Raw genomic sequence first — 17,419 nt, 5'->3', positions numbered from 1 at the left:
CAGGGGCTGCAGCGAGTCCCGGAGGCTTCTGGGAAGCGTATCTACACCCGGCTTAGATTGTGAGCGTCTTGGCCTGGCTTCATGCCTGAGGGTCCCGACTCCCAGCAAGAGTGTGTGGAGTTGGCTGGGGTTGCAGCTGTCTCTGTGTTGGTGTGTCTGTCTGTGTCCTGACAGGCGGAGACCCACTCGGGCTTCTCAGGGTAGACGTCTGACCTCATCGCTGCGGCCGCCCCAGCACCATCCACCATCCCTGGGGCCTGGTGGGGTCGGAGCTCTGCTGGGCAGGCAGGTCCTGGACCACAGGTTGCCCACCTCTGCCGGTGACCCCTGTCCTCCCAGCCATACCCTTGGCCACTGATGCCGAGTCGCTCCTGCTGACCACCAGGGATCTGTCCCTCTACTGCCTGCCCTACCCCACACCCCTGCTGGTCCCTGGGGGCTGGACAGCTGCTGGCCAGGGCACCGCTGCTAGTCCTGCCTCCCTGCAGTCCAGCCTCGGCCTTCCCTCCACAGCAACCCCCGAGGCCGGCCCTCTGCTGCCTGCTTCCTACACGCCTCCGGACTTCCCCTTCTCCTGGGGCCCCTTGGGCCTGCCACCCACCTTCCTGTCCCTAGCCTACAGGGCGTGGCCGGCCACCAGCATCCGCCCCCAGTCCCGAGGCTTCTAAAACTAGGGCACCAACTTAAAAATACACAATTTACCAGATTGAATCACTGAGTAGTTACTGGACTCAATAAGAATATTTCATTGGTCTAATTTTACAGTATTGAATTGAAAAGCCAGTTAATAAAGATCTCACGTGCCCCGAGGGACTAGAGGTGTGGCCCCTACTCCAGGGAGGAGTGGGGGCGTCTGGGCAGGGATGGCAGGGGAGGGGCACACCGAGGAGCCGGGCTCATGGCACGGCACTTGTGTCCCAGATAAGGCGGCGGGTCCCCTTGGGCACCTGCCCGAGCCTGAGTGTGGCTGGAGAGGTTGTGGCCTGGCCGGGTGGAGGATCTGGGTGCTGGGTGCTGGTTCTCTCCCTCCGCCTCCTGCCTCCCTGTCCCCTGCAGACCCCACCCCAGTCCTGAGGTTGGTTGGTCAGCATCTGGGGCTTGTGCCCTTGGGTGTGGTGCTGAGCGCACAGTAGGCGGACGCCCCTGCGGGGTGGGTGGGTGGGTGGGCTTCCCATGGCTGAGGGAGGCTCGGGTGGGTCCTGCTGTGCACGGGGAAGCCCCTGCCTGGAGGTGGGGACACCATGGGGACCATATTCTCCTTCCTGGCTCCAGGGTGAGTGGGGTGGGTGGGCCTGTTTGGGGGCTCCTGGTCCTGGGGGAGTTGGTGCTGGGGTGGGAGGAAGCCAGGGGGTGGGGAAGGAAGAGGAGGGGTACCCTCTTGCATCATACACCCCCTGGGTCTCCTACTTCCTCTACAGTCGTCATGGAAACCACGGAGCTGCTGAGGCTGGGCACCTACTCTGCTGAGGCGAGGGAACCCCTCCTCCCCCCCCTCAGAGCCGTCCCTCGACACCTGAGGGTAGAGATCTGGGCGGCCTCTTGTCAGGGCCTTCGCCCCCCCGGCCCCCATCTGTCCACACGGCCCCCTGTGGCCCTGGGAGAAGGGGTCGATCCTGACAGCCCTGGGCCCGCTTCTTCTGCAACCTTGTGTCCCCCCTTTGTGGGACCGAGTCCAGTGTCCACACAACCCATGGGCTGGGCCCAGGACCTCAGCCTTTGGAAGGAACTGGGTGGTTTCGTAGGGGCTTCATGGCACGGTCTCAGGCTCGGGCCCCCGCCTCCTGGGCCCACAGGGCAGGTGGCCCTTGGACGCCGGGGCCTCCAGGCAGGAAGAGAAGCAGGCAGGCGCCCTCCTGCTCCCGTGGCCCCACATCTCTGCCTCAAGTGCCCCTGCCTCCCCACTCCCAGGCCCTGCGCCTGAGCCTGGAGGGCCGGCCTGCTGGGGACCGTCCTGAAACTCTGCAGGACCATCCTCCGTCAGCCAGTCCGAGGCCTGCCCTGTGCCGCTGGCCATTGAGCTCCTGGGGGGGGGGCATTTGTGTTTGTCAGAGAAGCCAGGCTCTTCCTCGGCTCCTTTGAGGACGGTCGAGCGTGGGGGTGTAAGTCAGAGCTCCTTCCGCGCCAAGGATCCATTTCTCCGTTCACCGGCCTGTCGCTCTCGGGGAACTGGGCCGCTCTGAGTCACCGCTGCGGCTGCCTGTGTGCTGGGTGGCACTGCGTCTATGTGACGGTCCAGAGAAGACAGACTCGGTAGTGACAGTGAGCAAAGGGTGCAGAGGGGCGGCAGAGGGGCGGTAGGACCCCTGGGGCCAGAGGAGGCCGCCCCATCCTGATCATCCTGCTGGTCTCCCGGGTGTGTCGCCCCGTAGAGACCGGAAACCGCCCTTTGAAATCTGAGCGGCAGTCACACCTCGAGGCGTGTGGAGAAGCAGCTGGGATGGGGGCGCTGGAAAAGCGGGTGTCAGGGAGCAAACCAGAGCTCGGGACACAGAAGAAAACGAGAAGCCACGAGCTCAGGCCTGTCTCTGGTTGTGTGCGGTCACCAGGTCTGCTGCTCAGCACTGGCCGCCTCCCGGCGAGTGGCTGCACCGCTCTGGGCCCGGGGCCTGGAGGCCGGAGGGGCACCCGTGGTGTCAGCCTCTCGGGGTTGTGAGAGCTGCACCGTGGCCGTGATGTGCTCAGCTGGGGCACTGGTGCCATGGAGGCGGGTGGTCCACCCCGGGACCTCTGGGGTGGTAGCCGACCCTGACTTTAGAGCCTGTGGTCTCTCCTCCTCTCCCCGTCTTCCCAGTCCGTCGGGAGTTCACCTGGGGCAGCAGGTGCAGGCGAGGCCACCTGCTGGGCACCACCCCTTCAGCAGCCAGGACTGTACCTCCCCCCTGGATCTGGCCTCAGGGTGGGCAGGGCAGGTGGCTGGCCCTGGGGCTGCTCCTTGGTGGGTGCACAGCAGGGGAGGTGGGTTGGGGAGCGGATAGGCCACCGGCTATTCCCCAGTGCCAGACAGGACCTGCCGGGGCAGGGTTGGCACCGTGGCAGGGCCAGAGGAGGGGACTCTGGAGGCTGGAGTCGCGAGAGGGCTCAGCCTGGCCTCCTGTGCTGGACGCAGGTGTTAGCGGGGCTGTGGCCAGGCCCCTCGCTGGGCCCAGGGGACTCCGGGGCCAGTGGGGCTGCACCAGCCCCTGCTCTGAGCCCAGGCCAGCTGAAGGAGCAGGGAAGGAGGGGGTGGGGAGAGCGCCGAGGGCCGCCTGCCTTTTCTGCTCCGTCGCCATGGCAACAGATGGCGGTTTGGCAGGAGAGAGGAGGGGGAGGGCTTTGTATGAGGCGGCTCGGGGTTTAGAGACCAGCTGGGGATCCTTCAGGGATAGGGGTGTGGGAGGCTGGCCGCCCGGCTGAGCAGGCTCTTCCCCTGGGGCCCCCAGAGCAGCCCCCATTCCCTGCAGGGCGGGTTTTAGACTCAGACTGATCGGGGCTCCCACAGTGGCCCGGCTGGCCCACTCTCGCCCACCCCTCCCTCTCCTTACTCCAGGGCCAGAGGTTGGGAAAGAGGCCATCACCCCAACCTGGACACCCCTCGAGCTTGGGTTAGCGGGCAGAGTGGGGGCTGCAGCTGGGCAGTGGGTGTTGCTCTGCCCCCCCCCCCCGCCCTGGAGTTGGGGAGAAGGTGTGGCTTGGGCACAGCAGCCTCACCCCTGTGCAGCCACTGACTGCAGGGGTGCCCACAACTAGCACTGCCCTGGAAGATCACGTCCCAGCTAGCCTGGGGCCCGACCTCCAACACCCTCTGCAGCCCAGGGAGGGCCCAGCAGGTGGGGAGGGGCGGGGCTCAGCCTTTCCAGGATGGTCACCTGATCACAGGAGCCTGAGCCCCCTGCACCCCTGGCTCCTGCTCCCACTGCACCACCCCCTCCTCCAGGCCAGGCTGGCTCTTCCTGCAGAGGCATTGTCCCCCCACGCTCTGCCCCAGTTATGAAGACGCACATGTGTACCAGCGTGTGAGTGTGTGCAAAGCGTGTGCACAACTGTGTGAATCTGCGTGTGTGGAGAGTGTGTGTGCAAGCAGGAGTCTTTGTGCACAAGCGTGTGTGTGTGTGCAGCCGTGTGTGAGAGCCTGTGTGCGCGCAGTGTGAGCGTGCGCCTGTGCGTGTTCATGCCTATCAGGTGTGTGACTGAGTCCACGTGTGTGCGGGAGTGTGTGAGAAGTGAGGTCATGTCTGTGCATGGGTGCGAGAGCGTGTGAGACATTCTTCTTCCCGCGGGAAGGGCCCTACGCACGCTCACCTGCGCCAGGGGAGGCCCAGCTGTGAGATTCCCAGGTGGCGGTGCTCGCACCTGAGCTCAGTCTGGGGGCCTGGCACCCGTGGGTGAGAGGCTGCTGGCCACTGCCCGGCCACTGGGGGCAGGCTGACATCCCGGGGTGGGGTGGGGCAGGGACAGGTGCTGCCTGCCCTCGCCCAAGACAGTGCCCAGAGCTTATGCTCCGGCCTCTGCTCCTGCCCCGGCCCACAGGCTCCGCTGGCCTTGCCGAACTTGGCTGATGTTAGAGCCACGAGGAGCCTGCCCAGCCCCCACTGGAGGACCCCCTTGGAGAACGGGCGCCTCCCTGGGGGCTGGGTGCCCCCTCTCTTCCCAGACACCAGAGTGGCCCTGTCTTAACAGCCCTTCTTACGACAGAACCAGGAGACTTTGCTCCCGGCTGCCTCCCGGCCCCACCCTACTGGACTGTCTCTGGCCCTCTCTCGGTCTTGGCGTGGAGAGGGGATACCTACCCGGGACGTCCCCCCACACCCTCAGCAAGTGCCTCACCGTGTTTGCGGCACCACCTCAGGCCTGACGGTGACACTTCACCTCTCTAGGGTCCCCTGGCCCTTGTCCTGTTCCCTGTGACTTGCCCCCTTCCTTCCAGAGGTTTCCAGAATGTCCTGAGGTCTTGTCTTTCCAACCCAGAGTGTGGGGTCGATAGGAGGCAAGCACAAGGGACCTGGGTCTTTCTGGTGGTGGCACAGGCCCCAGCCCGACTCCTCCCAGGGCCCCCACACCTCTGCCCCGGCCCTGCCCTCCCCGGAACTCCACGCTCTGTCTCCTCCATGACCTGAGCAGCACAGTCCTCTGGGACCAGCCCTCCTCTCCGAACACGCACCTCATGGCCACCTGCTTGGGAAACACCTCCAGGCACCCTCTCTCCCAGCGGCAGGGGATGCCCCTGTTCCCAGCTGGTCTGTGGAGCCCACACCAGCCTCTGGGGGGTGGGGAGGGTCTGCCCGTTACTGAGCCCGCAGGCCTGGTGCTTGGCGTCCCTTGGTGTCCAGCGGGTGCCCAGCATCTCGCCCCTTCTCAGCTTTGACCTTGGGAGCCTGGCCTGAGTCTCACAGGGAGGAAGGTCTGTGTTCCCAGGAGGATCAAGCCCACACTCCACACACACTGGGTCCTGGAAAGCGAGTTCTTAACCCTGGGGCTCCAGTTGGTGGTTCCTTTCAGCACCTTCCAGTTGGGTGCAGGACTGAGAAGGAGCTTTGGGGGGAGAGGGCATGGGTGATGTCTTCTGATTTTCAGGGGCCCTGGTTCCAAGGCCCCGCCGACTGCCTTTGGGCCCCCAGCTGGGTCTCTTCACCTGCAAGCCCAGCTGACTGGGGGGGGGCACTGTAGGGGCTCAGGACTGTGGATGTGTATATGGGGGCTCTCGTCCAGTCTTCACCACAGGCAGGAGAGGGCATAAGGTCACCCCTGGGGCTGGAGGGGCCACGTGAACCCCCATTCCAGGAAGGGACGGGGAGCCAGCTTCAAAGCCTGAGCCCTGACTGCAGCCCTGCTCCCATGCCATCCAGGGGCTCCAGGGCAGGCCTTGGGGACTAGAATAGCCCGCCTTATGTGAGGAGTGCCAGAGTGTCCCCCACACCCTGCCTCCCCTCAGGGGCCGCCGGGGGTCCAGTCTGTCCCGAAGAGGGGACAGCAGGGCCCTCCTCTGGTCAGGGGGCTCGGCAGAGGCGTGTGTGAAATATTTCAGGGCTTAATTAATTTAATTTGAGAGGCTCCTTTTCCGAGCGTGAACAGTCATCTCCCCAGAGACGCGCCGCCATCCCCTGGCCTGCCTGGCGCGGGTGGGCGAAGGAAGCGCAGACTCTGTATCGGGAGGGAGCCGCGCTGGGGGTGCCCGCCCCCGCCCCCCGCGCCCCTCCGTGGGGGTCTCCCTCCCGACGCCGGGGGCGCGCGTGGGTGTGGACCCCGAGCCCCGCAGGGCGCTCATGGGGCGTGGGGGCGTCACTGCAGCTGCGGTGGGAGGGCCTCCCCAAGACGGGAAATGTGGGTGCCCCGAAGACGATTCCGTGGAGCGGGGTGCCGCGCAAAGCGGGGGGCGGGGCACGGGAGCGGGCACTCCCTCCCCCCAACGGAAGGAGAAGGGGTTTGGGGAGCAGAGGCTGAGAACTGGGGCGCCGGGGCTGGGGGCGCGCGCCTGGAAAGGAGGTGGGCTGGGCGGGGGCGCGGGAAGCACGCAGCCCGGACCCGCTAATGCGGGGCAACCAGCGGCGCTTTGATGTCTGCGCGCCCCCTCCCCGCCGCCGGCCGGCCGAGCCCCCGGGTCCCCGCGGCGTCCGTGGGGCCGGGGCGGGGCGGCCTCGGGCGGCGCGTTCGTCTGCGGAGGCCCGAGGCGCGCGCGCCGCGGGGGGTTTGCTGTGGGCCCGCGGGGCCCGGGCGTCCCGGGTCTGGGTCGCGGGGAGCCCGGGGTGAGGGCGCTCGCTGAGCCCCAGAACCAAGCCCGCGGGCCGCCCTCTGCCGTCGGGGAGGGACTTGGAGGCCGGAGGAGCGCGCGCCGGCCCTGGACGCGGGCACGGGGGGAGGGGTCGCAGCTGGGCTTGGGCTGGATGGGGGCGGCCCCCGGACCCTTCGTGCAGCGCCTGGGCGCCCCGGTCACTGGTCCGAGCAGCTCTGGGAGGAAGGGGCGTCCTGGGTGTGCAGGTCACCGCCCTGCTGACCCCCAGGACCAGGAAGCCCCGGAACAGCTGGGGTGTGGCCAGAGGAGGCGGCCCGGGGGCGCTGACAACCGGCCCCCCGGGGCTCCCTGGCTCTGGCGGCGCGCAGGCCGTGGGCCGGAGAAAGGCCCTCGCGGCCCCCGAGCCCGGGCGGGGGACCCCGCGGCGCGCCGGAGGCCCTGTCCAGGGTGCTGAACGCCGCTCGGGGCCGGGCTCCCGCAGGCGCGCCCCGCTCCTCGCCGACCCTGGGAAAGGAACTCAGTGGGTCCCCGGCTCCCGGTTTCGCCCCAAGCCCTTGCCCAGCGCGTCGTTGACGCCTTAATACCGTGCAGAGGGGGCGAAGGGGGGGCTCGTGCCCGCTCCCGCTGGGGAAGCGCCCGCGCCGGGCTGGGCGGGCTTCAGCCGACCCCTCGGGCCGGACCCGGCGGGACAGTGGCCTTGGTGTCTCCGAGGCTTCGCCCAGCCTCCCTCCCTTCCTGAGCCAGAGCGGGGGTGTTGTGAGCTCAGCGTCCAAGCGGAGGTACTTGGGAGCCTTAGTTCTGACCAGACGTTTCCGGAGCAGGGGGCCCCGCCCCGTCCAGGCCCAAGCGCTGGGAGCGCCTCGTGCCCTGGGTCAGCCAAGGCTCCAGGCTGGGTGGTCTGCAGCCCGCAGGGGCCAGACAGTGGAGAGCGCCAGCTGGGCCTGCACGGTGGCTCTTGCCCAGGGGCCGAGCCCGCACCCCTCCCCTGAGTCCCACCCTGGGTGCCTGCAGGCTGACGCCGGGCGGAGAGCCCGGAGGGTGCTTCCTTGTTGGAGCCTCGGACACTCTTGCAGGGCGTGTGTGGGCACCGGGCGCAGCGCGAGTCTCAGTGAGGCACCTGAACATGGGTGCTTCAACCGCGTCGTCCTCGTGGGATGAACGGAACGTACTGGGAGTTTCCCGATGAAAGGAAGCTCGAGGAAAATGCCTACACCGGTTCCCTGGGCGCCACAAGCTGCCGCATTCCTGGCCGCTGACACACAGGGCCTTGCTCTTTCTGTTCCCGAGGCCGGGTTCTGCGGGCTGGCGCCTCCTGGGGCTGCGAGGGAGCAGCTGGTCCAGGCCCGTGCCCAGCTCCCGGGGTTCGCCCAGCGACTCATGTCACTGCCTCCCTGTGCAGGGTGCTCTCGTAACCCAGCTCTGCACAGGCCCTCTTTCCAAACAAGGTCACATTCATGGGGCCCAAGTGCTAGGACTGGGACACAGCTTTTTGGGGCCACACACTCCATTTGTGATGGGGGGCCCAGGCAGGTCCCACAGTATCCCCATGGGCTTAGGAGAGGCTCCGCCAGCTGCCCACAGCCATCACCTGGAGCATGGCCACCTGGAGGTCCCTTGCAGGACCACCTGTACCTCCAGTGACTGGCTGCCCTTCCCACCCCCACTCTCATCTGGCACAGGAGCTAGTCCTGGGAGACCGGCCGGCCCTTGTTTTCCACCAGCAGCTGACTCCCTAAAGACTCTCACCTGTGGGGAGCTGGCCGGCAGGCAGGGGATGGGGGCAGACCCTGGGCAGAGGCTGTGGCCCTGCCACTCCGGCAGGGAGGCTGCCTGGGTGACCGGTCACTGTTGGGACATGGAGAGGAGCAGGACGGACTTGCCCCGTGTGGCCTCCTCCAGCTCTGTGCTGTCTGGACAGGGCTGGGCCGGGGGCAGGGGGGCAGTCTCCCCACTTACGCAAGTGAGGGAACTCGGGGTGGGCAGGGAACCTTGTCGGACCGCCTGCCTGGCCCACCCCGGCCAGTCTGCTGCCGAGGCCTTGTGTCCCCCTGGTGAGGCTGGCTGTCCCCCACGTGTGCTCAGCTCGTGCCAGCTCCAGCGCTGAGCATTTTTCTGCAGCCTGTAGTTGGAGGACTGGGCATATTCCTGGTCTTTTGTTCCATGACAAGTCACCCCAAACTCAGTGGCTTGAGGCTCAGGCGTCCCAGGGTGGCCGTGCTCAGGCAACTCACGAGGTTCAATGTGAGGCCAGGGCTCGCTCGTGGGCATTGGCCGCTGCTGGGCATCTACACAGGGTGGCCTCAAGGCCGGCAGTGGCTCCTCAGAGCAGGGCCCAGGGCACGGGCCCCGAGAGGGAGCTGTGCTGCTGTGACCATCTGACCTTGCGAGGTCCGGCCATTCTTTCTGCCACCTCCCGCTGACCACAGGAGCAGCCGTGGTGCAGTGTGGGAGGGACCTCACTGCAGGAGACTGGCTCCCAGGGGGCGCGTCCCCAGGGTCCTCCCCAAGTGTTTTACTGCAGCCTGGAGCAGCAGGGTGACAGGGTGGCAGGAAGAGCCAGGATTGGGAGGGTGGAGGCTGCAGGGCCAGGTGCAGGGGGAACACCACAGACACCCCAAGCAAGCGGGGCCTGTGCCTCCTTTCTCCTTTCTGGCCAGGGTGGTGCCCTGGAGAGCTGGCAGCGGGCTCAGCTTCTCGGGAAAGCCGGTGGTCAGCTGGTCCCAGGCACATCTGCTGCTTCGAGCTCCCATCGGGGCCTTTGCCTGGTGGGGAGTGCCATGCCCCCCTTTAGGGAGGCCCCCCCTCTAGTGAGGGCCATGATGAGGGCACAGGGGGCTGGCACCTGGGTCCTGGCCTGGGCGTGGGGTTGTGGTCCCTGTGGGGACAGTGTCCTCAGCAGCGGCTCCTCCAGGATGGTCAAGGGCAGGCTGTGAGCTTGGATCCAGGTCGCTCAGCAAGAGGCGGTTGGGGGTGGAGGACCGGCAGTCCTCCCCGCAGTCCCGTGGCCCGCAGTCCCGTGGCCCTCTCGTCACAGCAGCAGCACTGCGTCTGCTCCTGCCTGCCCTCGGAGGCTTCTCCCCGCTGCCCACACGCTGCCAGGACGGAGGAGGCTGTGCTGGCTCAGGGCGGCCGCTCTGCTGACTCATGTTCCTCCAAGGAGAGTCTGGGCAGGGGGGGAGTGTCTTCTGCACTTGGCCGCAGAAATTGCCCCCCAACACCCCCACAGTGAGGCCCATGAGGTGGTGGAAAGTGGGTCACTGTTAGCGGTGCCCGTGGCCCTGGGGAGATGGCCACGTGGCCCCAGAGGCACAGCGGTTAGCAGCGGGAAGGACAGTCTGCTGTCCCAGGAGTTCGTGATGCTCGAGTGGTCCTGTGAGCATTAGTGGTGGGACCTGGGAGGTGCCGAGAGGGGTGCCCTCCCCTCGACCTGTGGACTCAGAGCGGGGACCCTGGCGCATCCTGTCCTCCACACATCTCAGGGGTGCTGCCCTCTGGCCACCCGTGCCCGAGGGCCAGCTGACACGCAGCCAGGTGCCCAGTGCACTGTACAGCGAGGGGGCCTGTGGCACTGAAGTGTACGACCCTCCCCTGGGCAGGAGGGACAGGGTTATCTGTGGCAGGAGGAGACTTGGGGTGGGGGCACAGGCCAGAAGAACTTTGGGACAGAAAATTCAGGACTCTGGAGAGCTGCCCCCACTGAAGGCCCGGGGCCCTGGTCTGTGTTGGTGGGAGGATTGGGGAAGGGCTGTGGCAGGGCCAGCCAGTGGGTGACAGGATCTCTGTCTGGGCAATCACAGAGACCGATGTGGGGGAGACAGCAGGGTGGGGAGACAAGGGTCAGGAGGGTCAGGGGTGCAGTGCCCTGAGAATAACTGAGTCAGAAACAGGGCAGCCCCAGGTCTAGTCTGCAGGACAGGACACAGGTCAGCCTTTAGGGAGGTGACACCAGAGCCTAAGTGCCTGAGTGGAGAGGGGTCAGGTGGGACCAGGCCAGTTCTGCAGGGGGATGAAGCTCTCACTGGACAGGCTGACCTCCAAGCTTCGGGACCTCCTCCCGGACCCATTAAAGGGTGGCTGGGATGCGCTGGGAGGGCCCCGGGGTGCCGGGGACATGGGGCCATCAGCAAGGGCCTGGCCCAGGCGTGGGCTTGGAGCAACTGTGAGTGTCTTTTGGGGGCAAAAACTGTAGGAACTGCACCCCAGTCCTCCTCGGGAGAGGCTTCCTTCCCAGGGAGGCAGCCAGTACCCTCGGGCACCCCCCCAGCACACCCACTGGCGCAGACTGCCTCCCGCCTCTCGCCTCCCGCGGCGTGACATGGTGTATACTTTCTCTCCGTGTGTGCTTGTGTTTGCTGTAAAGACAATAATTAGAGATAAAACACCAATTGGGTAATAAGCCTGAGCACTTGGAGGGCTGGGTGATTAGGGCAGCTGCGGGCTTCCCCAGCGGGAGCTGCCTCCGCCTCTTGAGGCTGCAGTGGCTCCTGACGAGGACTCCCTGCTGCCTGCCCCCAGGGCCTGGCAGCACCGCTCAGAACCCACACACCCCGCCCCAGAGATCCCAGGATGCGGGGACCAGCACACCCAGGGCTGAGCTGCTGCCCTGGTGGTAGGGAAGATTCACCAAGGAGGGGCACCTCCATGCTGGGCTTTGAGGGGTGTATAGGAGTCTGCGGGGCAGTGCGGCAGCAGGTGGATGAAAATGAAAGTAGGCAGGGAGCCACCAGAGTCGCAGGACACACCCCAGCCATGTGTCCTGGCCGCCTGGACCCCAGCCCACAGGCCCGTGAGCAGCTCTGAGGGTGCAGCTGGCCGGTGTCCCATAGCCTGGGGCTCCCCGGGGCACCTCGTAGGCTGTGCCCTTTCTCCTTCCCGCCTTTCTGAGTGGCCGTGCACCAGCTGGTGACGCAGCAGCGGCGTTTCCTCCTCTAAAAGGGGTGGTCACTGCGACCCGGTTCACGGCACCCCCGTGCTCGGCTCTGCTCGGCAGACAGCTGTTGTCATCGTCGCGGTGGCTGCGTCGTCTGGCTTCCCGTTCCTGGAGGGGCGGCCGGTGCCGCTCTCTGTCTCCCTGCCCATCTGAGGCCCAGCGCTTCCTCCTCTGGAAGCAGGAAACTCCCCGGCCCGTCGATGACATCTGCCCTCTCGGCCCCGCGTGGCGTGTGCGTGCGTGGGCCAGTGCGCTCGTGATTCCTGCGCAGGCCGGCGCTTACCGGCGTCCCCCCACCCTGGCCTGTGTGTTTCGCCATTTTCATGTCCCTCTGGCGGCTCTGACCGGCCGTAGCTACTTACGCACTGTTCCGGGGCCTGACGTGGCTCCATGTTCTGCTAACGCAGAGCTGGCCCGGGGCTCGCCGCCCGCCTCACACCCCGGCTCTGCCCTGTGGGGTCTCGCTGGCTCACGTTCAGGTATTTGTGGAATCTCTTCCCAGGAACCCACCTCACCTGGCATCTGTCCTGGGCGCTCGGGACTTGTAGGAGCTTGTCCCTCTCCAGGCAGTGGCCTTTGCCTCCTGTCACCACTGTTCCCTGGTTCCTCTCGGCCTTGTTTTGGGGACTTGCCAGGCAGTTCTGCCTCTTGCTCCTGCCTGTTTCCCTGCCCAGGCCAAGGATGGGGGGGCAGTGCCAGCCCTGCCGTGCTGGAGTTGGTGGAGTCCCTGGGCCGCGGGCTCTGACCGGTGGATGCATGGACGCGGGTGCTGTGCCTCCCGCCCGCCCTGGACCGCAGGGCTCCCGAGCTGATCAGAGGCAGCCAGGGAGAGGCCCCAGGAGCCGGGCTCAGCGGGCACACCCTGCGGGCGTCTGTCCTCCCTGAGGCTGGAGCTTCAGGGTCAGGCATGGGGTTCACGAGGGCCTGGTCCCCGCACCGTGGGAGCCCGGTACTGTGTCTCTGGGGGACACAGTCTCATCTCTTGGCCGTGACAGGCAGAGGCTGTGCCAGCTGGAGGAGGAGGCCTCCCTGAAGGGTGCTGGGAAGGAGACGTGGGTGCCTGGTGTAGGCAGAGATACGGTTGTGACGTGATTGATTGATTGATTGATTAGGGGACATATCACAAAGGGCTCTTGCAAATCAGTAAGAAAGCCCTGCCTCCCAGTGTGAAAAGGGGCGGACCTGAGGTGTCAAGGTCTCCACAAGGCGGGAGGGGTACCATCGGTCCCTTTTTGAAATTGGAAAGGACAAGGTGGTGTCCCCTCAGTGTTCACAGAAAGGGGGTCCTGACGTGGTTTTTGTCCCTTAAAACAGCAGAAATTATGGTCAGACTGCAGAGCCGTGGTTACCAGGTCACCCCCATGTGGCAGTGCCCAGGCCCCCCAGATCAGAAAGGGGAGCAGGGTATCTGGGGCCCGAGGCAGCTGGCAGGGGGCTGGGGGGTGTGAGAGGCTTGTGGTGGCACATCCTGGGGGAGGGCAGGGAGGGGAGGCAGGCACCCAGCTGTGCCCACATGACAAGGCAGGGGGTGGCCAGGACTGTGGGTCCTTGAAGTGTGGCCAGGAGCGTGGTTATGGGAGTGTCCCCTCAGTGGGGGTTCCAGGGCCAAGGGTGTGAGGCAGGCTGGGGTGGTGCTGGCCTGGGGGTAGGATGCCACTGTGGGTCCTCGAGGCCCTGGGTGTGGCCCTGGGCATGGCCCGGGGTGGGTCTGACAGGCTGCTCTCCCCACAGGCCTTGTGAAGCTGGGGATTCACTGTGTCACATGCCAGAAGGTGGCCATCAAAATCGTCAACCGGGAAAAGCTCAGCGAGTCCGTGTTGATGAAGGTGAGTGGGGGGGCGGGGCAGTCGGGGTGGGAGCTGGCCCTGGCGGGGTAGACGGGGCAGGGGGCCCTGCGGTCAGTGCCACGGGCAGACCAGAGGCTGGGCTGCAGGGAAGCCAACCAGGTGGGCGAGGCCAGTGATGTCAGTGGGGTCCCCTCTGGCTGCTGAGGGAAGGGGGAGGATTTGGGTGGGTTCACCTGAGGACCCCAAAGGACCCAAGGTGGGTGGTTGTGAGGGGAGGTGGCCATTTCTTGGGTGGGCGGGGCAGTGCAGGTGGGGACCAGGTGGATTCTGACCCTGCCTTGGATGGCGCCTGGCTGGGCCCTGGGCTCTGGCTGGGGTGTTGAGATGTCTAAGTGGAGAGACAGGAGCCGGGGCAAGGGGGCATGGGTGTAACTGGGGCCCGTCTCCCTAAAGGCCTGGCAGGGACCCGGTGCAGTTGGGTGAGGAACCTGGAGGTGGCCCTGTCACCAGTGGGGCTGTGTGCTATGCCATGTAGGCCTGTCTGTCCCACAGGGTGGAGACTCTGCTGCTAGACTGGCCCTGCCCCATGAGCCCACTGAGGTGTCCCAAGGGGCTGGACTGACACCACCCTCTATGTCCCCGACAGTGAGGCTCCTGGTGGGCAGGGTGAGGTCGGGGTCTGTGCCCCTCAGTCCTACCCACATGCAGGCACGTTTCGGGTGGTGGATGGGTGGGGGGTCTCCAGGGGCCGAGCCCCATGTGATTCAATGATGTCCCCCCGGCAGGTGGAGCGAGAGATCGCCATCCTGAAGCTCATCGAACACCCTCATGTTCTCAAGCTGCACGACGTTTATGAAAACAAAAAATATTTGTAGGTATTGCTGGGCCTGGAGAGTTGGGGTGGCCAGAGTGGGGGCTGTGAGGCCTGGGGAGGGGCCGGGCAGCCTGTCGGGCAGTGGGGCCAAGCGGGGTTGTCTCAGGACAAGCCCCGGGCAGTGGTGTCACTGCACCTTGACCAGGCGCAGGACTTGCAGAGCCATCAGCTTGAGCCACCATGGGGGACAGGGCGGCCTGGAGAAGGGGGTGGGGGGCAAGGGGCAGGGGCCAGCCAGGGTCCCAACACGGCACGAATGGCCCAGCTCCCGTGTTTAACTGAGGATGGGGGGGCGGAGCTGCACCATGTGGGGGCCCTGAGCAGTGGAGACACTGTCGCCACAGGCCTGAGGGGCCAGTAGGCTGGTCATGGTGTTGGGGCCCCAGACACTGGTGAGCCGCAGGAGCTCAGCCACATCAGAACCAGGATGAGGGCACAGACGGGACACACCCACCCACAGGCCTGACGGCGGCTCGCCTTGCAAGGCCTTGGTGATGTCCCATGAGTTTGGGGTGCAGGCAGGTGCTGGGGCAGGCACAGTCCACCTCTACGTACAACATGCAGGACACCGGTCACCTCCTCGCTTCTGTCGAGATACTTTTGAGGATGGGCTCCCGAGGGCGAGGGGCAGAGCACTTGCCTGAGGAGGCCACTTTGGGGGGGGGGCAGGAGCAGGGGAGGACCCAGGACAACATCCCGAGGAGGAGGCACAGCCCGGGCAAAGGCCCGGTGGCTAGGAGGAAGGTGGACAGGCGGCTGGTCCAGTTGTGCTGGGGACAGCCCCCTCCCAGGGGGTCCGAATCCCAAGGCAGCCCAGGAAGGAAGCCTGGAGGCAGAGGAGCAAGCGGGGGCCACCAAGGTTAGGGCGCCTGCAGGGCACCCTTCGACCTGTGCTGTGCTCGGGCTGTCCCGCTCCTGCCTGGACGCCACCCGGTGCCCCAGCCCTGCATCTCCAGCCCCCGCCCCTCCCTTCTCTCCTCTCCTCTCCTTGATGCCCTGGGGTACCCCCCACTAACCCCGTGAGTCCTCCAAGGCCAGCTCTGCAGGCAGCCCGTCCCCGAGGCCCACACCCTCCCCCTCCCCAGCCCGTCCTGCGAGTCCTGCTGCCTCCTCTCTGGTCCACTTCCCCTCCCCAAGCCACTGCAGCCCACCCAGGCCCGCCACCCTCAGCGCTCACAGCACCTCCCAGGGGGTCTGCACAGCCCCACCCAAGCTCCCCTGAGGCCTCACAGGCTTCAGTGTCCAGGGGCCACCCCCCACCCGCAACCCAGAAACCAGCCCCTCAGGCTCCACAGGGGAGGCTTGGCTCCGATGCTCTGCTTCTCAGTCAACACCTTCAGAGGGGGGTAGGGTCCCCCCAGCCACCGACCCGGACGTCTTCCTGCCCCCCACCCCTGGTCTGCCAGCCCCTTGCCCGGTTTCAAAGACCACCCTGCCGGCCAGGGCTCCCCGAGGGCCGTGTCTGATTTGTACCCCGGCTTCGGGAGCCCAGCCTGGGCTGGCCAGGGCGAGGCCTGGGAGGTCCAAGCCCCAGCGCCAGGAGGGTCAGCAACTGCGGAGCCCCTCTCGCCTTGGGGCCCAGGGATCCCTCAGCGGGAAGCCGAGTGTGGCCCTGCTCCCAGGCCCCAGCCCCAGGGGGCTCCCCCAGTGGCTGCCCCAGAGGCGGGCCTGCTAGGAGGGCGGCGAGCAGGGCCCCTCACACCGAGGGTGGCCCCAGGTGGGCCAGGGGTGCGTGTGCAGCCACCTGACGCCCGCCCGTCCCTGCAGATACCTGGTGCTAGAACATGTGTCTGGCGGGGAGCTCTTCGACTACCTGGTCAAGAAGGGGAGGCTGACCCCCAAGGAGGCCCGCAAGTTCTTCCGGCAGATCATCTCTGCACTGGACTTCTGCCACAGCCACTCCATCTGGTGCGCTGACCCCCCCTGACCCCACCCCGGGGCCCCCCAGCACAGCCCCTGCCCCTTTGCGCCAGGAAGCTTCCTCCCTTGGCTTTTCAGGGGTTCTGGGGACAGGGCCGTTCAGTCTGAGGGCGCTGGTCGGCATCGGCCCAGAGCAGGTGTGGGGAGAGCAGGTGTGGGGAGAGCAGGTGTGGGGGAGAGCAAGTGTGGGAGAGCAGGTGTGGGAGAGCAGGTGTGGGAGAGCAGGTGTGGGGAGAGCAGGTGTGGGAGAGCAGGTGTGGGGGAGAGCAAGTGTGGGGGAGAGCAGGTGTGGGAGAGCAGGTGTGGGAGAGCAGGTGTGGGGAGAGCAGGTGTGGGAGAGCAGGTGTGGGGGAGAGCAAGTGTGGGAGAGCAGGTGTGGGAGAGCAGGTGTGGGGAGAGCAGGTGTGGGAGAGCAGGTGTGGGGGAGAGCAGGTGTGGGGGAGAGCAGGTGTGGGAGAGCAGGTGTGGGAGAGCAGGTGTGGGAGAGCAGGTGTGGGAGAGAGCAGGCGTGGGGGAGCAGGCGTGGGGGAGCAGGCGTGGGGGAGCAGGCGTGGGGAGAGCAGGTGTGGGGGAGAGCAAGTGTGGGAGAGCAGGTGTGGGGGAGAGCAGGCGTGGGAGAGCAAGTGTGGGAGAGCAGGTGTGGGGAGAGCAGGCGTGGGAGAGCAGGCGTGGGAGAGCAGGTGTGGGGGAGAGCAAGTGTGGGAGAGCAGGCGTGGGGAGAGCAGGCGTGGGAGAGCAGGCGTGGGAGAGCAGGCGTGGGAGAGCAGGTGTGGGGGAGAGCAAGTGTGGGAGAGCAGGCGTGGGAGAGCAGGCGTGGGAGAGCAGGCGTGGGAGAGCAGGCGTGGGAGAGCAGGTGTGGGGGAGAGCAGGCGTGGGAGAGCAGGCGTGGGAGAGCAGGTGTGGGGAGAGCAGGTGTGGGGGAGAGCAAGTGTGGGAGAGCAGGTGTGGGGGAGAGCAGGCGTGGGAGAGCAGGTGTGGGAGAGCAGGTGTGGGAGAGCAGGTGTGGGAGAGCAGGTGTGGGGAGAGCAGGTGTGGGAGAGCAGGTGTGGGGAGAGCAGGTGGGGGAGAGCAGGTGTGGGGGAGCAGGCGTGGGGAGAGCAGGTGTGGGGGAAGCCCCCCAGGCCGCGGGAGCACGTGGTGTGACCTGAAGGTCCCCACCCCTGCGTCGCAGACACGCTGCGGGCCCCTAGGCAGGCGACTTC

The 17,419-nt window shown here is 66.5% G+C and overlaps 1 protein-coding gene across 10 annotated transcripts in view; it reads left to right on the top strand.

Moving 5' to 3' along the window:
* The window catches only part of BRSK2 (BR serine/threonine kinase 2), a 49,951-nt gene that overhangs the window by 12,903 nt on the left and 19,629 nt on the right, over positions 1-17,419 (top strand). For all 10 annotated transcript variants that reach the window (XM_087822480.1, XM_087822479.1, XM_087822473.1 and 7 more), the window contains exons 2-4: positions 13,368-13,462; positions 14,209-14,294; positions 16,065-16,205. In XM_087822480.1, the coding sequence (XP_087678606.1) occupies positions 13,368-13,462; positions 14,209-14,294; positions 16,065-16,205 (322 nt within the window). The remainder of the gene's footprint in view (positions 1-13,367; positions 13,463-14,208; positions 14,295-16,064; positions 16,206-17,419) is intronic.

This window comes from Miniopterus natalensis, chromosome 11 (genome assembly GCF_054644295.1).
Source record: "Miniopterus natalensis isolate mMinNat1 chromosome 11, mMinNat1.hap1, whole genome shotgun sequence".
Lineage (NCBI taxonomy): Eukaryota > Metazoa > Chordata > Mammalia > Chiroptera > Miniopteridae > Miniopterus > Miniopterus natalensis.
This window is presented reverse-complemented; position numbering and strand designations above follow the sequence as displayed.